The 21021-nt window shown below is 35.9% G+C and overlaps 1 protein-coding gene across 1 annotated transcript in view; it reads left to right on the top strand.

Moving 5' to 3' along the window:
* Positions 1 to 21021, top strand: part of SKAP1 (src kinase associated phosphoprotein 1) — a 292418-nt gene that overhangs the window by 34776 nt on the left and 236621 nt on the right. Inside the window, exon 2 of the mRNA XM_040245595.1 lies at positions 12996 to 13101. Within this exon, the coding sequence (XP_040101529.1) occupies positions 12996 to 13101 (106 nt within the window). The remainder of the gene's footprint in view (positions 1 to 12995; positions 13102 to 21021) is intronic.

Below are 21021 nucleotides of genomic sequence, written 5' to 3'. Positions count from 1 at the left end.
ATTCAGTCAGTCTCTGCTTTTTAATTGAAGTGTTTAGTTCATTTACAACTAACGTTAACTATTCCTAGGGATGGATTTAGGGTCTACCATTGAACTATTTCTTTTCCAACTGTCACATTTTTGGCTATACTTGCCCTTTTAAAAAGTTAGTCAAATGCTTTTTAATATTCCATTTTGATTTCTCTATTTTTAAAAAATTGTTCTTTATTTTGTCTGTTAGGGTTGTTCCATTGATTACAGTGTGTTCCTTAACTTATCACAGGCTACTCAGAATTAATTTTATACCACTAAAGGTGCTTCATTTACTCTCCTTTTCCCGTCTTCTGTTTTATCGCTATATATATATATTATAAGCTGTGCAGTGCAGTTTTATAATCTTTTTATAATCTCTGCTTCAGATTGCCAGTTATCTTTTGAAGAGATTAAGAGAAAAAAGTGATAATGTTTTATATTTACCCACGTGTTTAGCATTTTGGTACTGCTGTTGATCTGAGTTTCCCTTTAGCGTCAGTTCCCTTCAGCTTGACGAATTTCATTTAGATTTCTTTTTAGAGCAGGTTTCTTAGCAAAAATTTTTCTCAGTTTTTGTTTATCTGAAAAGTGTCTTTATTTTGTCTTTACATTTGGACAGTTATTGTCACTGGATATAGAATTCTGTGTTGACAAGTTTTTTCCGCTTTTCTTTTCAAAATTTTAAATATGTTATTTTAGCATCATCTGGCCTCCATTATTTTTGATGAAAAGTCAACTCTCATTCCTATCATTATTCTTCTGTGTGTAATAGATCATTTCCTCTGGCTTCTTTGAAATTCTTCTCTTTATTTTAGGTTTTCAGCATTTGCCTGTAATTTACCTGTGTTTAGTTTTCTTTATATTTATCCAACTGAACTTCCACTGAGCTTCTTGAATCTGTAAACTGCTATTTTTTCACCAAATTTGGGAAGATTTTGACTCTTATTTTTTCTGTTATTTCTTCTGGTACATTTTCTGTCCTATTCTGGTTTTAATCTTCTTCTGAGACTCCAAATATACGTTAAGTTGTGGCATTGGTGTTTTCCCACAGTCCACTAAGCTTTTTGCCTAAGGGTGCTCCCCAGCCACTCCACACCAAATGAACTGGGAGTACCTTTAGGTGAAAAGCTGTATAAATAAAAGTCTCACCCAGTAGTTCTTTTCTTTCAAGGATCAAATCCCCACCAATTTCTGCCTGCTTTGGCTACCGCTTTCATTGTTTTTTGTTTAGTTGTATCTGACTTTTTGTGACCCCATGGATTGGGATTTTCCAGGCAAGAATAGTGGAGTGGGTTTCCATTTCCTTTTTCCAGGGGATCTTCCCGACCCAGGGATTGAACCCTTGTCTCCTGCCTATGTCTCCTACATTGCAGGCAGGTTCTTTACTGCTGGGCCACCAGAGAAGCCCTTGGCTACTGTTCAGTGCCCTAAAATAGGTGCTCTTAATATTTTTGTTTAGTGTTGACAATTCTTATCTGTGGGAAAATCATTGCAACACAAGCTATTCTTCTATTGCCCAGAAAGCTATCAATTTTTAAAGCATTTAGTTTCTGGTTACCCGAGTGAATCCTTAAAATTTTTTAAAGTTTTCCAAGTTCATACTTTAAGCTTATATGTATTTGGTCATAATATCTGCACATAATGACTTCTTTTTCCTTCTAAGACTTATTTTTGTGTAAAACCTCCACAACAATGTTATTTGACAGTGGGAGTAGCTGAAAAAACAATCTTTAATAATAACAATTTAGTTTTTCAGCCATAAATATGAAGCTAGTTGAGAAGGTATTCTTTTACTTACATATGTGACCCCATGGACTGTAGCTCACCAGGCTCCTCCATCTGTGGAATTTTCCAGTATTCTTGCCTGGAGAACTCCATGGACAGAGGAGCCTGGTGGGCTACAGCCCATGGGGTTGCAAAGAGTTGGACACAACTGGGCAACTAACACACACACACACAATATAGTTTTGTCACAAACAGATAATAAATATCATCAGAGAAAATTTTGTCATTTGCAAAAAGGTTTGTATAAACTTTTCTTTTAACCTATTATATAGATGGGCTTCCCTGGTGGCTCAGATGGTAAAGAAATTGCCTTTAATTTCAGAGATCCATGTTCAATCCCTGGGTCAGGAACATCCCCTGGAGAAGAGAATGGCTACCCACTCCAGTATTCTTGCCTGGAGAATTTCATGCACAGATGAGCCTGGTCAGTTACAGTTCATGGATTGCAGAGAGTTAGATATTACTGAGCAACTAACACTACTTATAAGAGATGTATTAGTATGTAATATGTCAATAATATTGAAACATCTTTATATTACCAGGATAAACTGTATTATTCTTTTAATATACTGTTAGGTGTGATCTACTGGTGTTTTATTTAGGATTTTTGTATCTATATTAACTTTTAATTAAAAATTTTTTTAAACTTTTACTTTTATATTGGAGTATAATATACATGAAACTAGCTGTGTTAGTTTCAGGTGCACAGCAAAATGACTCAGTCATATATGCACATGCATCCATTCCCCTTCAAATTCTCTTCCCATCTAGATCATTTCATAATACCAAGCAAAGTTCCCTGAGCTACACAGTAGGTCCCCACTGGCTAACCATTTTAAACAGAGCAGTATGTACATGTCAATCTCAAACTCCTTAACTATCGCTTCATCCCACCCTTCCTTTTGTATTAACTTTAAACTGATTCCCTTTTGTGTTCTTTTAGAACTGTGGTTATGCTACGTTATACCAAGTAATAGAAGAAGTTTCTTTTTCTAGGCTCTGAAATAATTTATATAGAACCAGAATTATTCATTACTTAAAGATTTGAAAAACATCTTAAAAATTATATTAATATGAATTTAGAGAAACATTTTAGCAACCTTTTCTTCTTTCCCCCTGGTTTTTAGCCTGTTCAGGAGTCAGGTTTTCTATTTCTCAATTCAGTTTTAAAAATTTATATTTTTCTCAGAAACTTTCATTGAGAGTTTATTTGCATGACATTTTATTTTGTTTACATGGTACTTTATTTTTGAAAATAATTCTTTTAAAGGGATAAAAATGAGATTTACATAGACATAAACGCACAAAGAAGAAAATTAAAATAACTTGAAATCTCACCAATTTTGTCAAATATTTCATTATCTTTAAAAATTGTGTTTTTTATTGCTTCTTTTTGTTCTGCCTAATTTCTGTATATTTGTGCTTTCTTTCCTTTTTCCTTGATTACATTTGCTGATGGTACATCAAGTTATTGGATTTCCCCCTAACCCCTGAAACATTCCAGCTTTTATACTTTTTTAGCACTTATATATGTTTTTCTTGCTATTTTTAAGTTCAGTGAAAGTAATGGTTTTTAAGTGGTTTTTTAGCCACTAAGTTGTGCAATGGAACCCCTTTCAAAGTTAAAATCTTATGTGAAATCCCAGTGTATAAATAGATAAAAGCCAAGCACTTGTGATTAAAGTAAAGGGGAATTGTAGGGGAAGGAAGGGAGTGTCCCAGAGTCTCACTCAATTGACACCCCTCCAACTCTTCCTCTGTCTTTTTTTTAAAATTTAAATTTATTTATTTTAATTGGAGGCTAATGACTTTACAATATTGGTTTTGCCATACATCAACATGAATCCGCCACGGGTGTAAATGTGTTCCCCATCCTGAACCCCCCTCTCTCCTCCCTTCCCATACCATCCCTCTGGGTCATCCCAGTGCACCAGCCCCAAGCATCTTGTATCTTGCATCGAACCTGGACTGGTGATTCATTTCTTATATGATATTATACATGTTTCAATGCCATTCTCCCAAATCATCCCACCCTCTCCCTCTCCCACAGAGTCCAAAAGACTGTTCTATACATCTGTGTCTCTTTTGCTGTCTCGCATACAGGGTTATCGTTACCATCTTTCTAAATTCCACATATATGCGTTAGTATACTGTATTGGTGTTTTTCTTTCTGGCTGCTTCACTCTGTATTATAGGCTCCAGTTTCATCCACCTCATTAGAACTGATTCAAATGTATTCTTTTTAATGGCTGAGTAATACTCCATTGTGTGTATGTACCATAGCTTTCTTATCCATTCATCTGCTGATGGACATCTTGGTTGCTTCCATGTCCTGGCTATTATAAACAGTGCTGCGATGAACATTGAGGTACACGTGTCTCTTTCAATTCTGGTTTCCTCAGTGTGTATGCCCAGTAGTGAGATTGCTGGGTCATAAGGCAGTTCTATTTCCAGTTTTTTAAGGAATCTCCACACTGTTCTCCATAGTGGCTGTACTAGTTTGCATTCCCACCAACAGTGTAAGAGGATTCCCTTTTCTCCACACCCTCTCCAGCATTTATTGCTTGTAGACTTTTGGATAGCAGCCATTCTGACTGGTGTGAGATGGTACCTCGTGATTTTGATTTGCATTTCTCTGATAATGAGTGATGTTGAGCATCTTTTCATGTGTTTGTTAGCCATCTGTATGTCTTCTTTGGAGAAATGTCTGTTTAGTTCTTTGGCCCATTTTTTGATTGGGTCATTTATTTTTCTGGAATAGAGCTGCAGGAGTTGCCTGTATATTTTTGAGATTAGATCTTTGTCAGTTGCTTCATTTGCTATTTTCTCCCATTCTGAAGGCTGTCTTTTCACCTTGCTTATAGTTTCCTTTGCTGTGCAGAAGCTTTTAATTTTAATTAGGTCCCATTTGTTTATTTTTGCTTTTATTTCCAATATTCTGGGAGGTGGGTCATAGACGAGCCTACTGTGATCTATGTCAGAGAGTGTTTTGCCTTTGTTCTCCTCTAAGAGTTTTATAGTTTCTGGTCTTACATTTAGATCTTTAATCCATTTTGAGTTTATTTTTGTGTATGGTGTTAGAAAGTGTTCTAGTTTCATTCTTTTACAAGTGGTTGACCAGTTTTCCCAGCACCACTTGTTAAAGAGATTGTCTTTTCTCCATTATATATTCTTGCCTCCTTTGTCAAAGAGAAGGTGTTCATAGGTGCGTGGATTTATCTCTGGGCTTTCTATTTTGTTCCACTGATCTATATTTCTGTCTTTGTGCCAGTACCATACTATCTTGATGACTGTGGCTTTGTAGTAGAGCCTGAAGTCAGGCAGGTTGATTCCTCCAGTTCCATTCTTCTTTCTCAAGATTGCTTTGGCTAATCGAGGTTTTTTGTATTTCCATACAAATTTTGAAATTATTTGTTCTAGTTCTGTGAAAAATACCGTTGGTAGCTTGACAGGGATTGCATTGAATCTATAGATTGCTTTGGGTAGTATATTCATTTTCACTATATTGATTCTTCTGATCCATGAACATGGTATATTTCTCCATCTATTAGTGTCCTCTTTGTTATTAGATGCTCATGACTCCAGAGAGCACTGTTAGACAACCACTGTTCTAACTTTTTCATTCTATTTTTATCTTTTATTGTTTCCTTTCTCCTGCTTTCCAGTAGGCTGGTTTATTGCTCTTTTCTGATTTTTTGAATTTGTTGCTTCATGTATTTCTTTTCATTCTTTTTATTTAATATTGGAAATATTGAGGTCTATAAAGGCCTATAAATAAGAGATCACTCTGTACAATGCTGGTTATATTTCATAATATTTTACACAGGCTATTTTCTCAATAGATGGTAATTATAGTTTTGAGTTTCCTCTATGACCCACAATGTACGTGTGCATGTGTTTTCAAATGTCTTAAGTATGGAGAGACTTTTTTACTCTTTTAAATGTTAAGTTCTTGTTTTATTTTGTTTTCGTCATAAAATAGATCTTTCTAATTTTCAGTTTTTAAGAAATTATTGATTTTTTGGTAATCCAGTGCTTAATTAATTTTCATAAATATGAGCATTTGAATGTGACTAGTCTGAACTGATGTGTGTTGTTAGGTGTAAAATGCACGTAGGTTTTGAAGCTATAATACAAAAACATGTAAAATAGCTCAATAATTATTTTTTGTTCATTACGTATTGAAATCATACTATTTTGGTTTAAAAAAAATTTTTATTTATTTACTTTTGCCTGTGCTGGATCTTCATTGCTGCATAGGCTTTTCTCTAGTTGTGGCAAGCAGAGGCTACTCTCTAGTTGTGGTATACACAGCCTTCTCATTGTTTCTATTGTTGCTTCTTTTGTTGAGGAGCATGAGCTCTAGGGTGCTTGGGCTTAAGTAGTTGCAACAGGTGGGCTTAGTAGTTGCAGTTCCCAGACTAAAGCACACACTCAATAGTTGTGGCGTGTGGGCTTAGTTGCTCCATGGCATGTGAGATCTTCCCAGATCAGGGATAGTACTCATGTCTCCTACATTGGCAAGTAGATTCTTTACCAGTGAGCCACCAGAGAAGCCCCAAATCTTAATATTTTGTATCTTTTGAGTTAAATAAAATAAATATTGCTAAAATTAATTTTGTCTCTTTTGGGCCTATCTTTTGAAATGAGGCTACTAGAAAATTTTAAATTAAGTGTGTAATTTTATTTCTATTGGACATAACTGCCCTCTATAATTATATATTTTTATCCATGTGGTCTATTAGAGACTAGTAGTGACTTTACAATTGTTTTTCAGTAATTTCTACTTATAGTTCTTGAATTTTTCACTATATATATTTTTGTGCTATTCTATTTAGCACATAACAGGTCATTTCTATTATGGATTGTACTTTATATAAAATAAAATGACTCTGTTGGCCTGTTTGTGTTCTACTTTGATATGAATTATTGCTATTCTTGCTTTTTAAGAAAATTTATTTAGAACATTTTGCACACCTGTCTTTTAATTTCAGTCTCACATTATTTCAGGTGAATATCTTTTAAACAGTAAACAAATTAACTATCTTTTTACATAGAAATTCTTTACTTTTTTTTTACCTGTTTCTGTTAACTTTTTCCTTTTTTAATTGAAGTCTAGTTGATTTACAATATTATATTAGTTTCAAGTGTACAACATAGTGATTAAAAAATTTTATAGATTATTCTCAATTTATACTTATTATAAAACATAGGCTATATTCCCCATGCTATGCAATATATCCTTATAGCTTATTTTTAATAGAGGACTCTAATTTTTCACAATTATTGTCATCAGTTATATATCATTTTATGAGTTTATTATTTGCTACATTATATTTTTTATTTTATTACATTGAATATTAAAAATTTTTTTTTCCTCTTTAAATTTTTTGTTCACATTGTGCTATGCTCAGTGGCTCAGTAGTGTCAGACTCTTTGTGACTCCATGACTGTAGCCTGCCAAAGCACCTCTGTCCATGAGGATTCTCCAGGCAAGAATACTGGAGTGGCTTGCCATGCCCTCCTCCAGGGGATCTTCCCAACACAGGGATTGAACCCAGGTCTCTCACATTGTAGGTGGTTTCATTACCATCTGGGACACCAGAGAAACCCATTATTACACTTATTACATTCAGTTCAGTTCAGTTCAGTCGCTCAGTCGTGTCCGACTCTTTGCGACCCCATGAATCCCAGCATGCCAGGCCTCCCTGTCCATCACCAACTCCCGGAGTTCACTCAGATTCACATTCATCGAGTCAGTGATGCCATCCAGCCATCTCATCCTCTGTCGTCCCCTTCTCCTCCTGCCCCCAATCCCTCCCAGCATCAGAGTCTTTTCCAATGAGTCCACTCTTAGCATGAGGTAGCCAAAGTACTGGAGTTTCAGCTTCAGCATCATTCTCTCCAAAGAAATCCCAGGGCTGATCTCCTTCAGAATGGACTGGTCAGATCTCCTTGCAGTCCAAGGGACTCTCAAGAGTCTTCTCCAACACCACAGTTCAAAAGCATCAATGCTTCGGCGCTCAGCTTTCTTCACAGTCCAACTCTCACATCCATACATGACCACTGGAAAAACCATAGCCTTGACTAGATGGACCTTGGTAGGCAAAGTAATGTCTCTGCTTTTCAACATGCTATCTAGGTTGGTCATAACTTTTCTTCCAAGGAGTAAGCGTCTTTTAATTTCGTGACTGCAATCACCATCTGCAGTGATTTTGGAGCCCCAAAAAATAAAGTCTGACACTGTTTCCACTGTTTCCCCATCTATTTCCCATGAAGTGATGGGACCAGATGCCATGATCTTTGTTTTCTGAATGTTGAGCTTCAAGCCAACTTTTTCACTCTCCTCTTTCACTTTCATCAAGAGGCTTTTTAGTTCCTCTTCACTTTCTGCCATAAAGGTGGTGTCATCTGCATATCTGAGGTTATTGATATTTCTCCGGGCAATCTTGATTCCAGCTTGTGCTTCTTCCAGCCCAGCATTTCTCATGATATACTCTGCATATAAGTTAAATAAGCAGGGTGACAATATAGAGCCTCGACGTACTCCTTTTCCTATTTGAAACCAGACTGTTGTTCCATGTCCAGTTCTAACTGTTGCTTCCTGACTTACATACAGATTTCTCAAGAGGCAGGTCAAGTGGTCTGGTATTCCCATCTCTTTCAGAATTTTCCACAGTTTATTGTAATCCACACAGTCAAAGGTTTTGACATAGTCAATAAAGCAGAAATAGATGTTTTTCTGGAACTCTCTTGCTTTTTCCATGATCCAGTGGATGTTGGCAATTTGATCTCTGGTTCCTCTTCCTTTTCTAAAACCAGCTTGAACATCTGGAAGTTCATGGTTCACGTACTGCTTAAGCCTGGCTTGGAGAATTTTGAGCATTACTTTACTAGCATGTGAGATAAGTGCAATTGTGCGGTAGTTTGAGCATTCTTTGGCATTGCCTTTCTTTGGGATTGGAATGAAAACTGACCTTTTCCAGTCCCATGGGCACTGCTGGGTTTTCCAAATTTGCTGGCATATTGAGTGCAGCACTTTCACAGCATCATCTTTCAGGATTTGAAATAGCTCAACTGGAATTCCATCACCTCCACTAGCTTTGTTTGTACTGATGCTTTCTAAGGCCCACTTGACTTCACATTCCAGCATGTCTGGCTCTAGATGAATGATCACACCATTGTGATTATCTGGATCATGACGATCTTTTTTGTACAGTTCCTCTGTGTATTCTTGCCACCTCTTCTTAATATCTTCTGTTTCTGTTAGGTCCATACCATTTCTGTCCTTTATTGAGCCCATCTTTGCATGAAATGTTCCTTGGTATCTCTGATTTTCTTGAAGATATCTCTAGTCTTTCCCATTCTGTTCTTTTCCTCTATTTCTTTGCATTGATCGCTGAAGAAGGCTTTCTTATCTCTTCTTGCTATTCTTTGGAACTCTGCATCCAGATGCTTATATCTTTCCTTTTCTCCTTTGTTTTTCACCTCTCTTCTTTTCACAGCTATTTGTAAGGCCTCCTCAGACAGCCATTTTGCTTTTTTGCATTTGTTTTCCATGGGGATGGTCTTGATCCCTGTCTCCTGTACAGTGTCACGAACCTCATTCCATAGTTCATCAGGCACTCTATCTTTTTTAACAGCTTCATTGAGATGTAGTTCTTATACCATAAAACCTATCCATTTAAAGGGTACAGTCCAATGGCTTCTAGTATGGTATTCAGAGTTGTTTAGAACATTTTTCCTCATCTTCCAAAGAAAACTTGAACCCTTTTAGCCTTCATTCTTCAATCTGCATCCCTCTCTCCCAGAGCCATAGGCATCTGCTTATCTAGTTTCTATTCCTATAGATTTTTGCCCATTCTGTATGTTTCATGTAAATGGAATTATGCTATACGTGACTCTTGCTTCTGGTTTCTTTTGATTGATGAAATTATGATTTCAGAGATTTATTTGTATTGTGACACGTATCAGCATTTCCTTTTTTATTGCTGCCACATTTTGTTTATCTGTTCATCAGTTGATGAGTGTTAGTATTTATCCACTTATTGGCTGTTAAGAATAATGCTGCTATAAACATTTGTGTACAAGTTTTTATTTGAACACTTGTTTTCATTTCTCTTGTGTATATACCTAGTAATGGAATTTGTGGGCAACTCTCTTTTTAGCTTTTCGAGGAACTGCCAGACTTTTACAAAGTAACAACACCATTTTACATTCCCACTAGCAATGTATAAGGATCCTAATTTCTCTCCATCTTCAACAGCACTCATTATTGTCCATCTTCTTGACAGTAGCCGTGTGAAATTGGTACCTCAGTGTGGTATTGATTATTGTTTTCCTGATAACAACTGATGTTAAGCATCTTTTCATGTGTTTATTAGGCATTTGTATATCTTCTTTGGATAAATGTCTATTTAGGTTCTTTGTTTTAAAATCAGGTTATTTGTGTTTTTATTATTGAATTGTAAGAGCTTTTTATATATTCTGTATATAAGTCTCCTATTAGATACATGATTTGCAAAAATTTTCTCACTTTCTTGATAGCATCCTTTGAGCCACAGTAGTTTTAATTTTGATGTCCAATTTTTTTCTTTGGTTGCTTGTTCTTTTGGCATCATATCTAGGAAACTGTTATCTAATCCAAGGTTACAAGGATTTGTGCCTATTTTCTTCTAATAGTTTTATAGTTTTAACATTTATGTTTGGGTCTGTGATCCATTTTGAGTTAATTTTTGTATATTGTATGAGGTAAGGGTTCAATTTCATTTCTTTGCATGTGGATATTTAATTGTTCCAGCACCATTTATTGAAAAACAATTTTTCCATTGCATTATCTTATCATCCTTGTCAAAAATTTATTGAATATAAATGTGAGGGTTTACTTCTAAATTCCCAATTCTGTTCCTTTGATCTGTGTGTCTGATTTTACACCAATACCATATTGTCTTGATTACTGTAGCTTTGTAGTAAGTTTTGAAATCAGAAAATGGGAAAGTTGTCCTCCTTTTTCAAAATTGTTTTGACTATTCTGGGTACCTCGAATTTCCAAATTAATTATAGGATTAGTTTGTCAGTTTCTGCAAAAAATCCAGCTGAGATTTTTATAGAGATTGCATTGACTATTTAGATCAATATGGAAATATTCCCATATTAATAGCCATAAGTCTCATATGTAAACATGGGATGTCTTCCCATTTATTTTCTTCCTTTAATTTAAGGTCTTTCATTTCTTTCAATAATATTTTGTAGTTTTCAGAGTTTAAGTTTTATACTTCTCTTGTTAAATTTATTCCTCAATATTAATTCTGTTTTATATTATTTTAAATGGAATTTTCCTAATTTAATTTTGGCTTGTTCATTGCTACTGTATAGAAATACAGCTGATTTTTAATATTAATCTTGTATCCTGCAAACTTATTGAACTCATTTTTTAGTTCTAATAGTTGTCAGTGGATTCCTTAGGGTTTTCTATGTACAAGATTATATCATCTGCATGTAGAGATAGTTTTACTTCTTTCTTTTTAACCTAGACTCTTTTAATTTTATTTTTTGCATATTTGCCCTGTCTAGCACCAGTGCAATGTTGAATATAAGTGGTAAGAGCAGACAGCTTGTCTTGTTGCTGATCTTTAGGAACAGGGGGAAAGTATTCAGCCTTTCATTTGTTGACCTAAAACAGTAAAACAACCAGTTATTTTACCTGCAAAATGGTTTATTTGGGAACAGCAAAGACTTGCAATTAAGGATGTGCAATCATGGTTATCCACAGGCAAGCCCAGAAAACAGAAGAGAGGAACTTTCTTTTATAGAGGAGAAGAAGGAACTAGGAGGAGCTGTTATAAACAAAGAGACCATTGGAGAAAACTGGAAGTTCCAAGTGTAATGGCTTCTTGTTGACTGAGTTATGGTTAACAGTCTCTCATTGGCCAGACTCTTGCAGGACAAGGAGAAATTTTTTCCTTCCTCCTGTTGTAGTAAAGTAGCAATTGTCTCCCTGTTGGAGATATAGTGATATATCTCTTCCAGTTGGGTCTGCAATTGACATCGGTGGGTAGGGCCTTAGAGCTCCCTTTTCTGGCAGGCTGACTTTATTTTTAAAGGGGGGGTCTGTATATTGATTTTCACCTATCATTAAGTATGATATTAGTGGGTTTTTGTAGATGATCTTTATGAGGCTAAGGAAGTTTCCTTCTATTTCCAGTTTGTTGAGTGTTTTTATTTGTTTTATCATAAAGTGCTGTTGAATTTTGTCAAATGCTTTTTCTGCATCTATTGAGACAATCACATGGTCTTTGTCCTTTATCCTGTTAATATGGCATATTCAGTTCAGTTCAGTCGCTCAGTTGTGTCTGACTCTTTGTGACCCCATGCATCATAGCACGCCAGGACTCCCTGTCCATCACCATCTCTCAGAGTTCACTCAGACTCACGTCCATCAAGTCAGTGATGCCATCCAGCCATCTCATCCTCTGTCGTCCCCTTTTCCTCCTGCCCCCAATCCCTCCCAGCATCAGAGTCTTTTCCAATGAGTCAACTCTTCGCACGAGGTGGCCAAAGTACTGGAGTTTCAGCTTTAGCATCAGTCCCTCCAAAGAACACCCAGGACTAATCTTCAGAATGGACTGGTTGGATCTCCTTGCAGTCCAAGGGGCTCTCAAGAATCTTCTCCAACACCACAGTTCAACAGCATTAATTTAATTTTGGATAGCATTTATTTTTACCTTTGAATTCAACTTTTCATCCTTTAGCCTTCAGAGGAACTTGGAGGAACCTATTAAATGACATATGCAATAGATATGACATACATCTTGGAATTTAATGGTGGTCCTTAGTGAAATTTTTATTTTCAGAACTTTATACTCCATAAAAAGTCCTAGTTATGGCTATGTAGGATTTTTTGTTTGGTGTTGTTGAGTGGTGAGAATGTAAAACAAAATTTTAATATGCTTATGTAACCCAACTGTATAAATTTGTAACATTATCTTGATAGTATATCTAGTGCAGTTTCATATTACAGGCACTAGAAGTGAAATATACATAAGTATACTCTTCTATGGCATTACTTACAATCACCTTACTCTGCAACTTTAAAGTTTTTAAAGAGAAAACTATACCCATTTGTTAATCCTCCAGATTTTCTTCCTTCTCTCTTGGTACTTTTTCTTTTCTGTTGATCAGCTTTCCTTTTCCTTTAGATACTGAGGATTTCCTGGCCGAAGGTCTGCGGAATGAGAACCTCAGTGCTGGTGCAAAGGACAACAGAGACCATATTCTACGGGGCTTGCAGCAAATCAAAGCTAGGTTTGCATAAACCGGTTCCATTATTCTTCTTCATAAAGTTTAAAGCAATTTATAATCAGCAAAATCTACTTTAATTGTATATAAATTATCAAAGTAAGACACACTTATTATAGTTCTTTATACTTGGTAGAGGCTTTTAAATGTTTACTGAGTTGCATTGAAGGTAGGCAGGCATATTTAGGGTAGTTAGTTTACCACAATGGAAATATTTTGATAATTATGTATGTTAAAAAAGTTATTCTGCTTTTAGCTTTGGATTGTTATGTTAGTCTTTATTGGACACTTTTGCAAAATGGGTGAAAAGCTAAATATTTATGCTTGTCCAAATTACTGAAAGAGAGGATGTCAAGCAGTATGAGATAATTTCCATTATGACTTTTGGTCCTGATTTTATGTCCTCATCTCCTTCCCGAATAGAAAACTTAAACTAGACTTATCCAGTTGATTCTCTTTTCCTATTAAAATGTCTTAATCTCAGGCTGATTGGACTATCATGCTCATTAAGTTTCTTTTTTTAATTAAAGGCCCTCACCTAGTTTGTGCCTTTCAGAATATGAGCACCTGACAGATGCATACGCTTGCTTGATGGAGGGAGAAATTAAAAATTTCCATTACAGTTTCATCCATCTCATTAGAGCCAGTCTATGTTCGATGCAGGATGCAGGATGCTTGGGGCTGGTGCATGGGGATGATCCGGAGGGATGTGGGGTGGGAGGTGGGAGGGGGGTTCATGTTTGGGAGCTCATGTACACTCGTGGCGGATTCATGTCAATGTATGCCAAAACCAATACAGTATTGTAAAGTAAAATAAAGTAAAAATTAAAATTAAAAAAAAACAAACATTTCCATTACAGTGTATTCCCCAACCACTTCTTGTTTGAAGTGTGGTAACTGAATGAGAGTTGGGGATAAGTGAGTACAATCTTAAGTCTTTTTCGACTTGGAGGCAATGTGATTTGAAACGTTTGAACTGTGTACTCTTAGTAAAGAAAGAGCATCAGCAGTGTTATACCTGGGATTTCATTTGTGTGGCAGACAGATCTTATCATCTACTTTAGAAACGTCACTGAAACTCTTTAGAAGCAAGGAGTTTTATCCTTTCGAAGGGCACGGCCAGAATATATTCCCTCCAGGAATGTGAGAGAACTTCACAAGACGCCCTGCTGGATCCTAATCGATCTTTCCCGCTGGCTAATGAAGCATCACTTTTACTCAGCAACTGGGGACTGTGTAATTATCAGCCTGGGTTGCCCTGAATAATTGAAACAAACAGAATGCAAAAGATGAGAGCTTTTTGCAAAAGTGAGAATATCTGTAATTTTTGGTAGGTTGGAAGAGTGTTTAAAACAAACTTCCCTATATTTTATTAGTGGATAAGTTTAGGCTTAGTTGTGTATCTGAAGGCTCAGTTAGTAACTTAAAGAATTTTTTATTTTTGTAATACAAAGTTGATCTTTGTATTATAGGATGATTATAAGGATGGCTTGAGGAACAAAGATGGAATTATTTTAAACTGTATTATAGGGAGTGAAAGTGAAGTTGCTCAGTCATGTCTGACTCTTTGCGACCCCATGGATGGTAGCCTACCAGGCTCTGCTGTCCATGGGATTTTCTAGGCAAGAATACTGGAATGGGCTGCCATTTCCTTCTCCAGGGCATCTTCCCAACCCAGGGATCGAACCTGGGTCTCCTGCATTGCAGACAGACGCTTTACCGTCTGAGCCACCAAGCATAGGGAGAGGGATGCCCAAAATATAATTGTGTATGTGGTGGTGTTAATGGCATAAATCTGTGGTAAGGAATGTAAAAATAATTTTATTTCATCTATGGAGACAAATATACAATAAGTAGAAATTCTCCTTTCCCCTTATTTGCAGTGCAGCACTTGGAAAGGACTGAATTTTAATCTGAAATTGATAATAAAAGGTGATTTTGTGGTGACTCACTGTTATCTCACTGTTATCATTTACTTATTACTTGTTAGTTCTCTTTTTTAAGTACATACACACACTCATACACACACACCCATGCACACAGACATAGAAGCTGTATTTATTATGAGGTAGAGAGGGTTCCTTGTTCTCAAAGGACTTGCTGTGTGGTTTGTGGGATAGATATTCAGGAAATAATCAGCAGAGGTTTTAGGAAACATCTGCATTGTTGATGGGAGCTTTCTGTTCATTGATTTGTTGTAAGAAAGATGACACTTTATTTAGAATTTCATAATTATCAGATCAGGAGGAAATGAGGAGCCAGAAATTAGATACTATACAAGAAAATGGAAAAATGAGGATTTCCTTTGGCAAGCTGTTTGAAATTGTCTTAAATTTACCCATTCAATCATCATCCCATAATGTAACCCTTGTCTTACTGAATCTTCTTTTTTAGCCACATTGTATGTATGGCCCCATGTATGGCTGGTTGATGTTATGTACTTATATGTATTGGTAGCAGTTGCTTTGAGAGCACTGAAAGCTTGTACAATGCCAATCACATTTCCTTTTTTTTGCGTGGAAGTTGTATCTCTCCCAGAGGCTGAGTATGAAAGGAAATTTGGGAATCATCAAACTTGAGAGCTAAATGTATATGGAAAATGGCCAAGTAACATCAAAAGAATTAATGAAAGCCACTTTAAAAGTTTTATCTTGAGTCATATTAAAGCAATAAAACTTTAGGGGTTTGGTAAATTTGTAGGGGAGGTAGGAATCTGTCTAAAACTACTAACTTGGCACATTAGGGCTGAAGGTGGGTAAGAAATCTCTAGCAGGATAATCTGGGAAAGACACTAGATAAATATAAATGCCATATATACATATACTCCACCCCACCAAAACTTTCCATTCTATCTTTGTTGTGTCCTTGCTTTAATTCCTTTAATTATCGCCTCACCACTGTGCTGCTTGAGAATAGAGTGGAGTGATGGGAAAATACTGATTCCTGGTAAACTCTAGGGGCTTGGCCGTAATTTTTATGGTGGCTCAGAATTCAGTGCTGTTTGCCATGACTGTGGACGTGCTGTAAATTAAAGCATCTGACTTCATCACAGCTGTTATGTGCTGTTTGCCACCTTTCAATTGCCTAGAGTGACTGACCCCAGAAAAATGATAGTTGTGTTGAGTCATGGACGTCCTCCAAGTGCTCATCTGTTTTTCAGTACAAGTAGCTTTTCTGTCTTCCCAGACTGAAAATCATATCTGTATTCCTGTCTTTATAGGGTCTTTTTGGCTTAAGAGTGTTACCAATGAAGGATAATGTTTTCCATATAAGACAAAATAAAAAACGGATGGCACTTTGCATAATTCCAAGGAAGTGAAGCCCTGTTGTGGTATTTGATGTCCTGAGCTGTGATGTTCATGGCTCTTCTTCAAACTGCCTCCTCATTTAAACCTTCTCCCTAAAACCAACAGCTTTCACATTCTGAGTCCAAGTTTTCAGCAAGCTCTTTAGAGAATGATTAGGATGAAAGCCAGGCAGAGGCTCCTCCTGTTTTATTGCGGTGGTCACTGCAGGGCCAGCGCCAGCTGTGAGACACCTGGAATGAAACATACTTGATCTGTACTCAGACGTTTGATGGCATTCTTACGCATTTGCAGAAACAGTTGAGCATTTCTTAAGTTTGATTCAGGGGAGGCCATCTGACAGCAAGAATGCATTGAGAATGGGGAAAAGGGTGAAGAAAATAGAAAATTTTTATTACTGAGGTAGGGATAAATTCTCCATGGCTCATTTTGGAACAGCTAGTCATTTATGCTCGCTGTTGGAAGTGAAGTCTAGAGCCAATGGAAACAAACTTGGAGTATTGTTTTCTTTTGTGAAACTTAAAGGAGTTTCAAAAAGAGACAGGTAGATTAATAGCATATTGAAATGGAAAGAAATAAAGAAATAACTTTAAATAACAGGATTATGGCGCAAACCCCACAAAACCAGTGCTTTTAAAGTACAGATTGAAAGAATATCTTGAACATGTCTCATTGTGGGTGGTTAGCATATAGCTCTGCATGAAACATGATATGTTAGTACAAATATCATAAAAATAATTCCAGTTCTCTTTGGGAACTTCGTTTTTCCTGTCATCTTACCATGGATTTAGCTTTAAAACAGAATTTAGTTTAAGAATATATTGTTCTTGTGTCTTTGTATTATAGGAGGAAAGACAAGGAGTTAGTCCAATGTAACTCTTGAGAGCAAGATTTTCAAGGTGATATGCTGTCAATATTATCACCATTAATTACATGGAGAATGTTACTTTTCCTAAATGCTGGTTATTGAGCTTAAAATTCCCAAACAAAAAAAATTCAGATGAAGTGTGCTTATCAAGAGAAGAAATGTGAAATGTGTTGTTGGTACATTTGTGTTACAAGTTTAGATATTTGTTCATATCTTCTCTTTCTGTTCACTTTGCTACTTTCACTGAAGTTTCAGTGTCAATGCAGAAATAAAAAAGGTAGTAGGTACTAGTGCAATCTATCTAAGTTTAAAGAGCTCTGAAAAGGCTTCAAACTCATAGCAATAATTTGACCACATCTTGAAGTTTAAAAATTCATTTCTTCCTTTTCCAGTCCTATCTCTGTTTCTCACCCTTAACCAAGAAAGCAAACAAAAACTTATAACTTCACGGCTCTCAAGTTATCAATTATATGCCAAATCTCTGTACTAGTTTTCTGTTATTTAGTGAGTGTATGTTGAGATTTCACAATTGTGTTAAAGATTTTTGGAGATATACTTACTGGGAGTAGTAAAGGGTTATTTTTGTTGCTCTTTTAGTCTGAAATGGCCTACAGGTGAAACTGATACAATATAACTTGCTGTTGGTCTCTTGGCTTAACCTGGAAAGGAAGATCATTTTATTATATGTTCTTTCATAGCAAGTTTCCTCTTCTTTCAAAGCAACCTTGAAGTGTATGACTCTTTTTTAATTTTATGATGATGATTATTTTGTTTATTCTTTCACTTGAGTAGGTGTCTTGGATTTGGTACCAGCTATAAGATTAAATTGATCCATTTTTGTTTTCTTTTACACTGGGCTATTTTGGTGGTGTTAGTTGATAGAAGCCTCTCCCTTTGGTCATCCCATAAAATAAATATTTTATATGAGTAATTTTGATGTACAGTAACTTTTTAGTAAGTGGGTTTTTTTTAATCTTGCTTTTTTCAAACATTTTTATTAAACATTCCCAGTACTGAGCTCATTAAACAGAATAACATGTTCTATCAAGAGTGAAAGGACTTTTGAAATGAAACCTGGGAAGCAGGTAGATAACTGAACTTTCTCCCTTCAGGTTGGACTGACCCATTAGAATAAGCTGAGCACTACTATTTAGTCCTATAGTTAGGTCTCTGAATTTGCTTTACTTCTGATAGAATTATAGCCATCAGTTTTACTTGGGCACATTCCTATTTTCTACTTGAAACGGATTTGTCTTGGAAGATCTCAGAAAATCCTCAGTATCAATTTTTTAATACTAGAAGCTTTTCTATTTGTCTATAAATGGGGGCTCTTAATTCATACATTGTGTGAAGAGATCCTTTATATGAAATTACTATCTTCATTTTACCAATGTTTACTTTGGCCTTGATTTTAAATCTCACTTGATCTGGATCTAATCTTTTGTCCCAACGTGTGCTATTTTTTGTGCTTATAGAAAGCCGTTGGGGGTGGGTTGGGGGGGGAAAGCCTCTTTGTATTCATCTATTTTGGATCTCCAGAAACTTGTGGCGTGAGGCCCTCCTGGTTGTGGTTATCTCTAATTTGCTGGCTTTCTCTTATTTCTGATATAGATCCATCCTGTATCCACTTCCTGTATTACACTGAAATTAGAGCAAAGGGGAGAGAAATGCAAGAGCACTGGGTCAGCTCTCAGAATTCAAAGTCTTTGTTCTGATGTTTTTTCTGTAACATTGTCTGAGTCAATAGAAGATTTGCCTAACCATGATCTTGTGTTTTCTTTTTCAGTTGCCTCCCCCAAAATGTTATTTGGGATTGTTTTTTCAAATGTTACAAGAATGCAAACATTACCAACCAAACCTTGAAACCTCAAAAATTTGATTTTTTTTATGGTATCACTGTGATTTTTCTTTTTTTTTTAATTTGCAAAGTGATACAGGAAATTTCATTTCCTTGGGATCTCATTTTATTTCATGATTCTGTTGAAAATGAGTTGGGCCTAAAGTGGGTTTTTATAATCACAACATGTGAATCATTTCTTGTTTGGAAGCTGGATCTTCTCTCCACTGTGTAGCCTCATCTAGTCTCCCTGAAGTGCAGCACTAGCAGGGTTGATAATGAAATGCGGTCCTTCTTATCACACCCAGCAAAGGGCTCAGAAACGACAGGAAAAAAAATCAATCCCACAGGAACTTCTCAAGTGCTAGATATCCATATTTAACCCCCATGCATTTAAAATGGAAATGAGATATCTCAGGGTTTTAGTTTTTGATTTACACAAGATGTCACTGCCTCCTTGGCAATGGGAATATTTTGCAGACCAACTGCTGACCTGTTTAGGGAGATCTCAGCCTATCGCCTCAGGTCCAATGTAGTTTCTTCATAATTCTTTCGAAACTCTCAGCAGTGCTTTGTAGCAGCTTTGATTCTTCAGGCTTCAAAGAATGCCCCTTCCAGGCCAATCTTCTAAAAGAAAAAAAAAAAATCAGTGTAGGGAAATAAACAGCTCATAAAGGAAGGGGCAGCTATCTCTGTGGCAGTGCTTACACTACTTAATTAATAAGGACTTTATAAGCCAGCTATGGCTTCACAAAGCCAAGAAAATTCCAGTTTGATGCTAGTGCCTTTTTATGAAATTTCCACTTGGAGTGACTCAGTCTTCAATAACCAAGTTGTTTTATCATAGATATACAGTGACGCTTATGCGTTATGATTAAATGCTCACCCTCAAGCTCCCTCTTGAGTTTGTGAGACTTGTTGAGTTATTATAATTTATAGAAAACTTTATGCCCACATAATTTCCAATTAGCTATTTCTCAGTTATATTAAGGGAGTGTCTCTCTTTTCTGGATTCTGCCGTAACCACAATGTTCATTTTATGATTTGATAATCAAGACCTTCTATCATATCTGCCAAGAACCTTTGTTTTTTTGTTGATGAGAAAACTAAGATATGTGACATTACTCAAAGTAAGAGCATTAATAAAAGACTAGGATTTAGAATGTAGGGTTTCTAATTGGTTGCATAGTTTACTTAAGCAAGCCATAATTTTAAAAAAGAATTGGCATCTTTCAAAAGCTTATTGGTTTAAAGGAACTGTAAATAAATATTGAAGTTTAGTTAATTATATATGCATCTAGAGTCTAGCAACATCTGCAGTTTATTTTGGAATGCATCGAAAACAAGATAGATGGATGGATGGATGGATAAGTGACAAAGCAGATATAACAAAATGTGAATCATAGCATCTAGATTATGAGTATACACATATATGGTGTTCATTTACCTTTTATGCATATCTGAAACATTTCATAATATGATGTTGCAAAAAACATTTGTTTCACTTTGCAGTTCAGAAACCATAGACTTCATTCATACTGTGGTTTCAGAAAACCATAGACTTCCTCAAGTTGGAAATGTTAATAAGTATGTCTGTGGTATTTTTAGGATTATAATTTTCTAAGAATAACCTTATTATTTCAGACGATAGTAGTCTAAGGGATAGTCCTTCAGTTTGTTATTTCTGACATAACTAACTTTAAGTATCTAACTTTTATACTTCTTTAAGACTTCCAGGCCAGCAATTATTGAGAGCTCAAATTCAATTCAAGCATTCTGCCCAGGAGATCCTGAGATTTTGATCTTTTTTAAGGAAAGGCAATTTCTGACTTTCCTCATAAATTTGATAAAAGGAAAGCTAATATGAGATTGGTAGTCCAGTAGGAAATGGAACTCAATTTTACATTTTTAAAATC

Source organism: Oryx dammah, unplaced genomic scaffold (genome assembly GCF_014754425.2).
Source record: "Oryx dammah isolate SB20612 unplaced genomic scaffold, SCBI_Odam_1.1 HiC_scaffold_8, whole genome shotgun sequence".
Classification (NCBI taxonomy): domain Eukaryota; kingdom Metazoa; phylum Chordata; class Mammalia; order Artiodactyla; family Bovidae; genus Oryx; species Oryx dammah.
This window is presented reverse-complemented; position numbering and strand designations above follow the sequence as displayed.